The sequence below is a fragment of the Sorex fumeus genome, unplaced genomic scaffold (assembly GCF_029834395.1).
Source record: "Sorex fumeus unplaced genomic scaffold, SorFum_2.1 ptg000193l, whole genome shotgun sequence".
Classification (NCBI taxonomy): Eukaryota; Metazoa; Chordata; class Mammalia; order Eulipotyphla; family Soricidae; genus Sorex; species Sorex fumeus.
The window spans coordinates 1,884,998-1,897,312 of record NW_026606250.1 but is presented as its reverse complement, the minus strand read 5'-3'; the positions used below and the strand labels follow the sequence as shown (position 1 = coordinate 1,897,312).

At 66.6% G+C, this 12,315-nt stretch overlaps 2 protein-coding genes across 7 annotated transcripts in view; one reads left to right on the top strand and one right to left on the bottom strand.

Annotated features, from left to right (window-relative positions):
- The window catches only part of TCEA2 (transcription elongation factor A2), a 102,666-nt gene that overhangs the window by 47,630 nt on the left and 42,721 nt on the right, over positions 1-12,315 (bottom strand). The gene's annotated exons all lie outside the window — the stretch shown is intronic.
- UCKL1 (uridine-cytidine kinase 1 like 1) lies at positions 2,124-10,786 on the top strand. Of its 6 annotated transcripts, none has more exons than XM_056108045.1 (15): positions 2,124-2,253; positions 5,663-5,850; positions 5,934-6,040; positions 6,109-6,279; positions 6,359-6,430; positions 7,073-7,262; positions 7,345-7,406; positions 7,659-7,675; positions 8,568-8,666; positions 8,759-8,852; positions 8,930-8,992; positions 9,087-9,209; positions 9,291-9,398; positions 10,425-10,581; positions 10,655-10,786. In XM_056108045.1, exons 1-15 carry the CDS (start codon positions 2,141-2,143, stop codon positions 10,732-10,734), a joined length of 1,644 nt encoding a protein of 547 aa, XP_055964020.1. In that variant the 5' UTR covers positions 2,124-2,140; the 3' UTR covers positions 10,735-10,786. The 6 variants fall into 6 exon arrangements, with proteins under 6 accessions (XP_055964020.1, XP_055964021.1, XP_055964019.1 ...); XM_056108046.1 differs by having other exon boundaries at positions 5,660-5,850; positions 9,315-9,398; XM_056108044.1 differs by having other exon boundaries at positions 5,660-5,850.

Here is a 12,315-nt window from a genome sequence, read left to right as displayed (position 1 = left end):
TGCTGGGCCCACACTCTGCCCCCCAAGACGCGGGATTCTCGGTGACTGGTGGTTCTGGTTCTGGTTCACGACGCTGGACCCCAGCTACCTCCCAGAACAGATCCTGAGTCTGCGTGCGCTGCCTCCCGGCCCGTCCAGCTTCTGATCTCTACCTCTCCAGGTCCCTCTCCCTCCGCCCTTCCCTCCAGCCTCACCACCCCGCTGGGCACAGCCCCTGCCCCTGCCCCGTGGCCAGCGTGGTTGCTCTGCATGTTGAGGGCAGGGCAGGGCAGGGCACGACTTCCAGCCCCGGCCGAGGGCTGCGGCTGCTCTGCTGACCCTGCCGGCTTCGTGGGTGCAAGAGACCTGGCGAGCGGAAGGTGCGGCAGGGAGTGGCCCCCCTCTGCCTCTGTCCTTCTCTGCTGTGTGGTCTGGCGGGGCTGAGCCCAGACCAGAGCGGGTGGTGACCCCGTGGGCCGGAGGGCGGCTGGGTCGGCGGGGCACCATACCCTGCAGCCCAGAGGGCAGTGGAGGGAGAGGAGGGGGCACTGTGGCTGGGGACCGGGTGGACAGAGGGTCGGGCCTTGCGATCCTGGATGCTGTGAAGTTTGATATTTCCCGTGTGTGTCTCCTGGGTGTAGTAGGTCCAGTCTTGTTGCTGTGACAAGTAACTTTTTTTTAAATTGTTTTTTATACAAAAACTCACAACAATTCGACATTTTGGTGCTAAGGGTTTCCTGGTGCCGACGGTGGGGTCAGGGGCTGCTCAGGGAGGCACTTCTGACTGCCCCCTCCCTGCCCCTGCGCGGGTCCTGCCTCGTGCGCCCCCTCCTGGCCCTGCCGGGGTGGGAGGGCCAGCTCCAGGGTTGGAAGACAGAAGGCCCTGTGTGGCCTGGCTGGTGTCCTGGGAGCGGTGTGGAGCCCACACTCTTGACATTCCGTGGCTTGAACAAAGGGCAGAGTCAGGTAGGCTGTGACCGGGGCCAGAAGTCCAGGGACAGCAGGGGCAGGCTGGGCTGGGGCCCCAGCAGGGTGGGGTTCCGCTGGCAGTGCGGGGCCCCTGCGTGTCCCTGGCACCCACTGTTGAGTGAGGTGGACCTCAGCACCTCTGCTAGGGGTGGCCGCTCCCTCCAGCCTCTCAGGTACTTGGCCCTTCGGGAGCAGGGGGCTGGTTTTGGCTGGGGGTGCAGTTCCAGGTCACCCCCGGAGTCCACGGGCGTCCCTGGTATGGGAGGAGGTGGTGGCCTGGGCGACCTGGCGTTTAGCACTTTAACCCCTGCTCTGCCTGCACAGAGGGCACAGGGGTGATGCCGAGTGGCCGCTGGGTCAGACCCTGTCTGCTGGACCTCCCTGCAGGCTCTGGCGGTGGGGGTCTGCACAGCCCCCTTCCGCTGGCCGCGGCCCGCCCTCCGGAGAGAGGAGCCAGCGTGCAGAGTGGGTGGCAAGCCTGGGCTCTGCCCGCCGCAGCGCAGGTGCCCAGCCCTTTGTGAAGATCTACCTCCGACCCAGTGCCCAGCCCCGAGGACAGGCAGGGCCGCCCAGGGGCCCCGGCCAGGGGCGCGCAGCTTCTCGCGCGACCAGAGCCCTGCCGCCCTGCTTCGGAAGGGGAGGAAGGGGCGAGCAGGGGGAGCTGCCGGCTTCCTGCCAGGCCCCGGGGGCACGGTCTGGAGCTGGGGGCCCCGGTGGGCACGTTCGCTTGGATTCCTCCGTTTGGGTTTTTCACGCCAGTTCTCAGTACATAAGTGCATTTTGAAAGAGAGGTTCCAGCTGCCACTTGTAACCATATATACATATATATTATAGCTACAAAGTGTTTATTTGCAAGATGTTCTGACGGTAAGCTTGGGCCCTGCCCGCCCTGTGACCATCTGTCCCCGGCTCTCGCCCCCGCTACCCGAGTTGGCTTGGGGACGGGCCACCAACTGTATGTATTAAAGACGACTGTATCAAATAAACGTTTATTGATTTTTTTCCAGGGCTTTCTGTGCAGCCTGTTCTGTGGGGTCGCGGGGACCGCCCGGCGGCGCGGCCGCGCGGCCTGCCGGGACTTGTAGTCGCCGGGCAGGGGGCGGCGGGGCCCGCGGACTACAACTCCCGGCGGCCCGCGCGCGCCGCCCCGCCCCGCCCCGCCCCGCCCGCGCGGCCCGGCGCCTCCGAGTCCATGGCGGCGCCCCCGGCCTCCGCGGGTGCGCCCCGCTCGCCCCCGCCGTCGCCCGCGGCCGGCGACGGGCCTGACCGACCTGCCGAGCGGAGCGAGAGCGCGGGCGAGGACCGGTAGGCGCGGGCGGCGCTGCGAAGGGTGGGCCGGGGTCTCCCGGGACCTCCCCGGGATGGGCGCGGGGGCTCGGGCCGGGGGCGCCGCCGAGCGGAAGGGGCGGGGCGGGTCGCCGGAAGGGGCGGGGTGAGCCCGCCGGGAGGGCGGGGCTGCGGGCGCTCCTCCTCCCCCTCTGCGCTCTCCCCTCCCCTCGCCCCTCGCCCCTCCCTCCCTTCTCCCATCCGCTCGCCCCCCTCCCCTCTCCCCTCTCCTCCTCCCCCCTTCTGCTCTCTCCGCCCTCCCCTCCCCTCTCCCCTCCCCCTCCGCTTCCCTCTCCCTCTTCACCTCTTCTCTCTCCCCTCCCCTCTCCTCTCCCTCCCTCCTCCCATCCCCGCTCCCCTCTCCCCCTCCCTTCTGCTCTCTGCCCTCCCCTCCCCTCTCTCCTTTCACCCTCCCCTCTCTCCCCTTCCTCTTCCCTCTCCCTCTTCACCTCTTCTCCCTCCCCTCCCCACTCTCCCCTCCCCTCTTCTCTCCCCTCGTTAGTCTCTCCCTCCTTCTCTCTCCCCCTCTTCCTCTCCTCTTCTCTCTCCCTTCTCCCCCTCCCCTCCCCTCTCTCCCTCTTCCCCTCTCCCCCCTCCCCTCCCCTCTTCACTCTCCCCTCCTCTTTTCTTCTCCCCTCTTCCCTGTCTCCCCCCTTCCCTCCCCTGCTCTCTCTCTCTCTGTCTCTCCCCCTCCTCTGCACACACCTAGCGGTCCCTGCTCCCTGCGTGCTGATGTGGGATTTCACACTCCCTGCCCCTCCCTGCTGTCCTTCAGGGAAAGGGGCATGCCTGGGGGTGGGGCCTCACTGCTTACACCTGGAATGGGAGAGACCTGGAGTTGGGAGGTACCCCTGACCCTGGGCTCCCTGAGGGGCAGGGCACATGCTGGCTCTTGGACTGCACTGAGCCCGTGGGCCCGGGGCCTCACTGTGCGGGGACCCTACCAAGCCCCCCGCAGCCACCCAGCCTGGCTCTGTGCCTGCCAGGGAGCGACTGGCCCCCCGGGGCCGCTGGGGGCGGGCCGAGGCTATTCTGGGGAGCTGGGTAGGGTTTCAGGTTTGTTTTGCCTGTGGGAGGCACCTTGGGAGCGGGTGTGGCCCGCTCAGCACTGACCTTCAGCTGCTCCGTCGGGGGGCACTCACGTTCCGGCGGTCAGTCAGTCGGGGGCTCTTTCAGACTTGTCCTCATGCCAGTCCGCCTGCGGCTGGGGCTGGGGGATGTTCCCTGCTCGCCCAGCATGAGCTGTTAAATCCGGCTCCCGCAGCCCTGATCCTCTTAGCCCTGACTTGGGGCGCTTCTGCTGCGCCAGCCCACGGAGGCCAGCACCAGCGGTCTAGGGGGCGGTGCGGTGATGCCACCGCACACACCTGGGAAGCCCCAGCCATGAGCAGCCCCCCAGCGTACCCTGGCATCAGGGTCTCGGGGTGCTGGGCCCTTGGAGCAGAAGGCAGGTGAGTGTCAGGCCTCAGGCCCCCCACCTGAGTGCGGTGGACTCCGGGCGCGCGGTGGGTGGCAGGTCTGCGCGCCTGGCACCTGCCCCAGTGGCCGCAGCCCTTGGAGATCTCGCTGTGGAGTCAGAAGCACCTGCTCCTCCCCAGGCCGGGGTCCCCTCCTGGGGCACGCCGCTGAGGGTGGCCATCGCACCTGTGCCCGTCGTGGGGTGCCCGCCTGAGTCAGGCCCTGGCAGCACGCCAGCCTTCCAGGAAGCTGAGGTGCTGCCCAGGGCCCGGAACTGCCCCTCCCCGCCCTGGGCCACCCGCACCTGGTGCGGTGACCTGCGGAGTCTGCTCAGGCCTGTAGGCCTTGTGTGGAGCGGGGTCGAGCCCCCCGCACAGCCCAGCCCGCTGCGGGTGCGGCCCCGGCCCTGCTCACTGGTGATTGGGCCTCCCGAGCCTCAGCACAGGTTGTCCCACGGGCTCTGTCCTGACGACGAGGCAGGCCCGCCTGCTGGCCCAGGGGAGGCCCCTGCACCTTGCCAGCTGCTGCCTGGATGCCAGCATCACTCCCGAGCCCTTGAGACTGTCAGGGGTGGGACTCGCCACCTCCGGCTCGACCTGATTTCTTCCATGTCCTTGCCTCATGCTCTTGTGAGTGCAGACACCCCTCAGCTCTGCGTCCTCCGGTGCAGGCAGGGTCCCAGCTGGAGGTACTGGGCTCTCCCAGGACCTCTGGCCACAGGACACAGGCCTGCGGCAGCTCCTGGCACTGCAGCTGTAGCTATGGCAATGGCAGGGCCTCGCCAGAGACAAACGTGGACATCCTGGGGTCACAAAGGTGGATTTCCCAGGGTGAGGCTTATCATTGCACTCCGGTTGTGCTGGCCCCTGCAGGCTCCCCGGATGTGGGAAAGTGGACTGTGTGACGTGTGGTGGTGGGGACTGTGCTGGCGCTCTAAAGCAGACCCGGCCACACAGGCATGGTGCCATGCTCACACCAGGCCCAGGTCTCAGCACCTCGCAGCCACTGAGTCAGATTAGCGTGTGAGATGCCCTGGGCACACAGCCTGTACACGCACACCCCTGTGTACATGCAGTGTATACACACGCTGTGCACGCGCACCCTGTACACACACTGTGCACACATGCACCCTGCGTGTACACCCTGTGTGCACGCACCCTGTACATATGCACCATGTGAGTTCACACCTTGTGAACACACACAGTGTACAGGACCTTTGTACGCACAGTGCCCTGTACACGTACACCCTGTACACGAATACCCTGTACATATGCCCCATATACACACACTCTGCAGCATCCCCGTGTGCATGTACACATGCACTCTCGCACCTGTGTACAAGGCACGCCCTGTGCGCGCACACCCCATGTACATACACGCTTGCAAACACATCTGAACATACCTTGTACGCTTGTGCACACCTGCCCTTACATACATCTCTGTACACACACCCACGTACACCTACCCTGTCTGCATGCGCGCCCCATATTCGTACACACACCCCATGTAGATATGCGCACACACCCTGTGTAGATGTGTTTACACTCCGTGTATAGCCCCGCACACCTGTCTTGCTCCGTTGCGGAGGTGGCGGTCCACATCCAGTGCTGTGCTCCCATCCCTTCCCACCCAGCCTCCCGCCCCTGCTGGTGGTGGGAGTGACCACACCCATGTCCACACACTGTGTGTAGCTGCATAGGCGTGTCCATGCTGCTCACTGGAGGTCTCTGCGCTCACTGGCTCCTCCCTCTGGATGCTCACAGCGTCCCAGCCAGACTCTCCCTTCATGGTGCGAGGCCTCTGGCTGGGGGCATTGGGCAGCAGGCTCATACTTGGTGGCCCTTCCCACCTGCCCCTGCTCCCGGGACTGCTCAGCACGGGCACGGGGAGGGCTGCCGTGGTGACAGAGGCACCCCTCTGCCTACAGCAGCAATGCCGAGTCCCTGGACAGGCTCCTGCCGCCCGTGGGCACAGGCCGCCCGCCCCGGAAGCGGACCACCAGCCAGTGCAAGTCGGAGCCACCCCTGCTGCGCACGCGGAAACGCACCATCTACACAGCGGGCCGGCCACCCTGGTACAACGAGCACGGCACCCAGTCCAAGGAGGCCTTCGTCATCGGTGCGGCCCGGTCTGCACGGGGAGGCGCCCGGCGTCCACCTGCGGTGTGAGTGTGGTGTCCCACCCTGACCCCTCTCCCACAGGCCTCGGAGGTGGCAGCGCGTCCGGGAAGACCACAGTGGCCAGGATGATCATCGAGGCCCTGGACGTGCCCTGGGTGGTGCTGCTGTCCATGGACTCCTTCTATAAGGTGAGGCTCCGCCTGCGTCCAGCAGGGTGTGCCCTGGCCAGCCGGGGCTCACGACCCATCCCCGCCAGGTGCTGACCAAGCAGCAGCAGGACCAGGCTGCCCAGAACAATTTCAACTTTGACCACCCGGATGCCTTCGACTTCGACCTCATCGTGTCCACACTCAAGAAGCTGAAGCAGGGCAAAAGCGTCCAGGTGCCCATCTACGACTTCACCAGCCACAGCCGCAAGAAGGACTGGGTAGGCCGCAGTGGGAGGGCAGGGCGAGCCGGCAGGCCAGTGCCCCTGCAGGGCGACACAGCAGCACTCCCTCCCGCAGAAAACACTCTATGGTGCCAACGTCATCATCTTCGAGGGCATCATGGCCTTCGCTGACAAGACGCTGTTGGAGGTGAGTGCAGGCCGGGCACCGCAGACGCGCACCGTGTCACCGAGTGCAGCCGTGCTGGACTGAGGGGGCTGTGGGGGGCGTGTGCTTGCAGGGGGGGAGGCAACTCATCTGTGCCCCACAGCCCGAGCCCAGAAACTGGCCCACAATCTAGTCTCCCGCACACTGCAAAGACCCTTCTGTTTGTGCCCAGGTGTGTGTCCTGTGACTTCTGAGCCTCAGGGTCCCCCCACACGGAGACAGTGGTCAGGCTCCACTCCCCCACCCCAGAGGGGCTGGGCTGGGCTGGGCTGTGAGGAGGGGCCTCTCGTGTGCAGAGAAGAGGCTGGTGCTGCCCCAGTACACAGCTGCCCACATCAGGCGGCAGGCATGTCCCTCCTGTGCTCTTGACTGAAGACTCCTGCCCACACCTGCCCTTCACCTGCCTCAAACACGGTACCCACCACCCACACGGGCACCCTCCATTCACATCTGTACCCGCCACCCACACAGGCACCTGCCACCCACACCCACGCATGCTTACTGGCCAGCAGCAGACAGAAAGGCACCCATGTTCGCGTCTGCTCTGGCCGTGGGGCCCTGTTGCTGAGGTGCTGTCGCTGACAGAGCCTCTGGCCCTCTTGGTGTCTCACTCTTCCTGTGCAGCTCCTGGACATGAAGATCTTTGTGGACACGGACTCTGACATCCGCCTGGTGCGGCGGCTGCGCCGGGACATAAGCGAGCGTGGCCGGGATATCGAGGGCGTCATCAAGCAGTACAACAAATTCGTCAAGCCCGCTTTCGACCAGTACATCCAGCCCACCATGCGCGTGGCTGACATCGTGGTGCCGCGGGGTGAGCCTCCTACCCGCCCGCTCGCCCGCCGTCCTAGGGAGGGACTGGGCATGTGCACCGAGTCACCTCCTGTCCTGCCCAGGGAGCGGGAACACGGTGGCCATTGACCTGATTGTGCAGCACGTACACAGCCAGCTGGAGGAGGTGAGCACGCGTAGCCCGGCCTGTGGGCCTGGCCTGCAGCCACCAGGCAGAGTACCCCGGGCTGTCTCGTCAGCCCTGAGCAGCGGGTGCCTCGGGCAGGCCCAGGGGTTGGTCCACATGTCCGTGTGCCCAGGGAGCCAGCTGTCCCTGTGGGGGGAGGCCCTTTCCAGGTGGGAGGCCTGGCTATCTGGTGGCCATGCATGACTGATGTCCCACCTCGGTCCCTTGTGTTTCCCTGTGTTGCTGCCACAGCGTGAACTCAGCGTCAGGTAAGGTCTCCCACACCTGTCTCCCCACCTGGCGGCCTCCCAACAGCCCTGGCACTGAGGGGGTTCGGCTCTCCGCCCTGCCCCTCGAGGCTCTGGCCTCCCGCAGAGCCACCCCCGTGGGGCCCAGAGCTCAGGGGTGCCTCTGAGCTTTGGGGTCCCTGCCCTTGGGAGCCACGTGCAGCCTCGACTCTGCGTGGAGCAGGAAGCTGCAGGGCCGTCAGCCTCCTGCCTCCTGCTGGCTCAGCCGCTCGGCCCCTGGCTCTGAGGACGAGTTAACACACCACAGAGGACTGGGCGGCCCAGGCTGGGCCATCAGTGCAGGAAGTGGTCATGGGTGGGCGGCAGGGCCAGCCGTCCCCCTCTGGCTTGCCCGGTGGCCGCAGGACCGGCCTGGACTCCCTGCTAAGCGCTCTTTCTCTGTTCTTTTCCTCTTCCCTGTCCCCCTGGGCGCCTGCCCTCCCTCCCGGGACACACTCCGCCCGCCCGCCTGCGCCGAGCAGAGGAAGCTGCGCTGGGATGTGTGAGCACAGAGTGTGCTGCTCTGGCTGTGTGCCCCTGCGTGGCCTCAGCATGCCTCTCCCCACTCCTGTGCGCCCCTCCGGGCCAGGCCAGCCAGGGCACGGGCCAGCTTCCCCCTCTCCAGAAGCGCCAAAGCTCAGCTGTTTGCGCAGGGAGAGCTCTGGGCTGCCCCTGCAGCCCCCACCTTGCTCTGCCCCCCTCCTGACGCTCTGCCTCCCACTCTGACCTTTAACCTTTGCCTGGCGAGGGGGTGGGGCCGTGCTCCGGATCAGCCACGTGCGGCCGCGTCCCCGTAACCGCCCACAGTGCCGAGTGTGATAACGGGCCTCAGGTAGACGACCCCCCTTGAGTCGTGCCGGGTCTGTGCCCGCAGGGCCGCGCTGGCCTCGGCACACCAGTGCCACCCGCTGCCGCGCACGCTGAGCGTCCTCAAGAGCACGCCGCAGGTGCGGGGCATGCACACCATCATCCGGTGAGGGCGCGAGGGGGCGCGCAGGCCGGGGGGCAGAGGGCCCGCGGGGCCGAGCCCCCGGCCAGCCTGTGTCCCTCCGCCCGTCCTCGCAGGGACAAGGAGACCAGCCGCGACGAGTTCATCTTCTACTCCAAGAGGCTGATGCGGCTGCTGATCGAGCACGCGCTCTCCTTCCTGCCCTTCCAGGTGCGGGCCGGGGGGCCGGGGGCGGGGGGCGGGCAGGGAGGCCTCGGGTGACCACCGTGCGCCCCCCACCCGCGCAGGACTGCGTCGTGCAGACGCCCCAGGGCCACGACTACTCGGGCAAATGCTACGCCGGCAAGCAGGTGCGGGCGCGGGTGGGCGGGCGGGTGGGCAGGGGTGGGGGAGTGGGGGGGGCGGCGGCCGGCCCGGCTCAGCGCCCGCCCCGCCCGCACCCAGATCACCGGCGTGTCCATCCTGCGGGCCGGGGAGACCATGGAGCCCGCGCTGCGTGCCGTGTGCAAGGACGTGCGCATCGGCACCATCCTCATCCAGACCAACCAGCTGACGGGGGAGCCGGAGGTGGGCCGGAGGGGCGCGCCCCGCGGGGAGGGCTGGCTGGGGCGGGGGCGCCTTTGGCCAGCCCCCTCTGACTGCCCACAGCTCCACTACCTGCGGCTGCCCAAGGACATCAGCGATGACCACGTGATCCTGATGGACTGCACGGTGTCCACGGGTGCTGCGGCCATGATGGCAGTCCGCGTGTTGCTGGTGAGGGCTGCGAAGGGCGGGGCTACGGGGCAGGGGAGGGTCGCTGTGAAGGGTTCGGACCCCGGTGGGGGCGGAGTTAGAGGCTGCGGTTTAGGGGATTGTGGGCGGGGCCAGAGGGACTTGGGGAGGGGCCAAGGGATTGTGGGCGGGGTTAGAGGCTGCGGTTTAGGGGATTGTGGGCGGGGCCAGAGGGACTTGGGGAGGGGCCAAGGGATTGTGGGCGGGGTTAGAGGCTGCGGTTTAGGGGGTTGTGGGCGGGGCCAGAGAGACTCGGGGCGGGGCTAGGAGATTGTGGGCAGAGTTAGAGGCTTTGGCTAGGGGATCGTGGACGAGGCCAGAGACTTGGGGCGGAGCTAGGAGGTTGTGGGCGGAGTTAGAGGCTGCAGTTCAGGGGGTTGTGGGTGGGGCCAGAGAGATTGTGAGCGGAGTTAGGGAACTGCGGTTTAGGGCATCGTGGGTGGGGCCAGAAACTCGGGGCGGGACTAGCAGATAGTGGGCGGGGCCAGAAAGAATTGGGGCGGGGCCAGGAGATTGTGTGCGGAACTAGAGACTAGTTTAGGGGTTGTGGGCGGGGCCTGAGGGACTCGGGGTGGGGCTAGGATGTTGTGGGCGGAGTTAGAGGCTGTGGATAGGAAATCGGGGGCAGGGACAGAGAGACTCGGGGCGGGGCTAGGAGATTGTGGGCGGGGGCTAGAGACTTGGGGCAGGGGATAGGAGACCATGGGCAGGGCTAGAGAAACTCCGGGCGGGGCTAGGAGGTTGTGAGCAGGGCTGGAGAGACTGGATGGGGTAAGGGCTAGGAGATCGTGGGCGGGGCTAGGAGATGGTGGGAGGGGTTAGAGGCCTGGGGCCAGGCTAGAAGATCGTGGGAGGGGCCAGGAGGCGGGGCGGGGCTGGGGTGGCAGGTTGGCACCCAGCTACCCAGCAGGGGTGGATCACCGTCGAAGGGGATGGACTTCTGTGGGAGGGGATTCCTGGGGGGGCAGGGCTACGGGGACTGCTGGGAACTCACCAGCCCCTGTGCAGGACCATGATGTGCCAGAGGACAAGATCTTCCTGCTGTCCCTGCTCATGGCAGAGATGGGTGTCCACTCAGTGGCCTATGCGTTCCCACGAGTGCGGATCATCACTACGGCGGTGGACAAGCGTGTCAACGACCTTTTCCGCATCATCCCTGGCATCGGTGAGGCGGTGGCCACGGACTTTGGGTGCGGGTTGGGCCGAGCCCCGCTGCAAGGGCCTGCCTCTCTCCCCAGGAAACTTCGGAGACCGCTACTTTGGGACCGACGCAGCCCCCGAGGGTAGTGACGAGGAGGAAGTGGTGGCGGCCAGTTAGGAGTGAGGCCCAGGACGGGGCAGGCACTGTGCAGTGACTCATTAAAAGGTGTTGCCGATCTGTGTGTGCGGTCTGTGACGTGAGTCAGTGTTGACTGTGGGAAACCGTCCTGCAGAGTGTCCGTCCCTGGCCGCCTGCAGTATCTGGGCCACCGGCCATGGTGAGGCATGAGGCTGGGCCTGGCAGGATGCAGCTGCCTGCTCCCTCATCGGAAGTGCTTCTGACCTGGTCTGGGCTCTCTTGAACCAGGCATTGGGCAGAGCCAAGTGGCCCAGCACTGCTGGTCCGTGGCTGGGCCACCTGTCCTGGGCACTGGGCGTAGTTCTGAGCCGCTGAGGCCACTTCCTCTCCCCTAAGTGCTCTGCTTGGTGGAGCGGCGGAAGAGGGTGTGGGAGGCTCGGCAGGCGTTAGGAGCTGACCAGCACTGGGGTGGGGGTGGGGGGCCGAGGGGCCCACCCTGTACCCAAACTGCTTCCCTTCCATTCCTCCCAACCCCCCAACACACACCTCACAAAGGCGTCATGGAAAGGCTTGTGGGGCGGGGACAGGAAGTCTGGGTGGCGAGCCGGCCAGGGTGAGGTGATAGAGGTGGAGGCTTGTCCAGGAGTGGTCAGATGCTAGGCAAGCCCAGGTGGTCCCCTGAGGCCAGCGAGGGCCTTCTCCAGGCTGGTGAGTGCACCTGACCCCGCCCCCAGGCCCCACTTGCCCTCACATGAGGGGGGGGGGGGGCTGCCTGGTGGGGGTTGGCAGTGGTGGGGCTGGGGCAGGAAGGGTCCTTTGACAGGAAAGTGTTGGCAAGCCCCCTGGAAGGGGCATTGCGGCTAAACGTGGGGGTGGGACGGGTCACTTCTGGGAAGGCTCCCAAGTCCAGCTCAGCAAAGGTGACTCATGTGTGAGGATGTGAGACCCACGGGTACTATCCCCTTCCTGAGGGTCAGGGTGGGAGGGGAACACAGGTGGGACCCTCATCCAGCGACCCAGAGAGCAGCCCCAGGCCGGGGAGTGCCTAGGTCCTGCACGGCCGACCTGGGCTGGAAGGTGGGTCGCCCCTCTGGGGAGGAAGAGCAGTTTTCCCCCACGGCCGTGCCTGGAGGAGCTGGCACTCTGGAGAGGGGTTCGGGCCCAGCAGAGCCAAGGGGCACGGGGCACCAGCTGAGTTGTCAGCCACGCCAGGTCCCGGGAGGCACCTCCAGGGCCGTCCAGCCTGAGAATGGCGTCTTCAGGGTCCATCTCAGGCTTGTCAGCCCGCGAGAGGCCGTCCGTCCTCAGCAGTGGTCACTGGTGTGAGCGAGCCTCAGCCTAGCCAGGCCCCAGGGAACCCGTTGGGCACTCACGCTAGCCACACTGGCCAGGGCACATGTGCACTCGGGCCTCAGCCGAGTCCGTGTGCTCGTGCCTGGGTTTCCGGCATTGGGGCCCCCAGATGATTCGGTGGGGGGGTTCAGGGTCCTGAGACCAAGCCGAGGACTGGGCGGGGGGGAGAATCTCCAGAGGTGCCAGGGCACTGCAGGGCTGTGAGGACTCCAGCGCTGACAGGTCGTCGTGGTCTGGCTCCAGGATGGGCCCAGGAGGCAGGTGCTC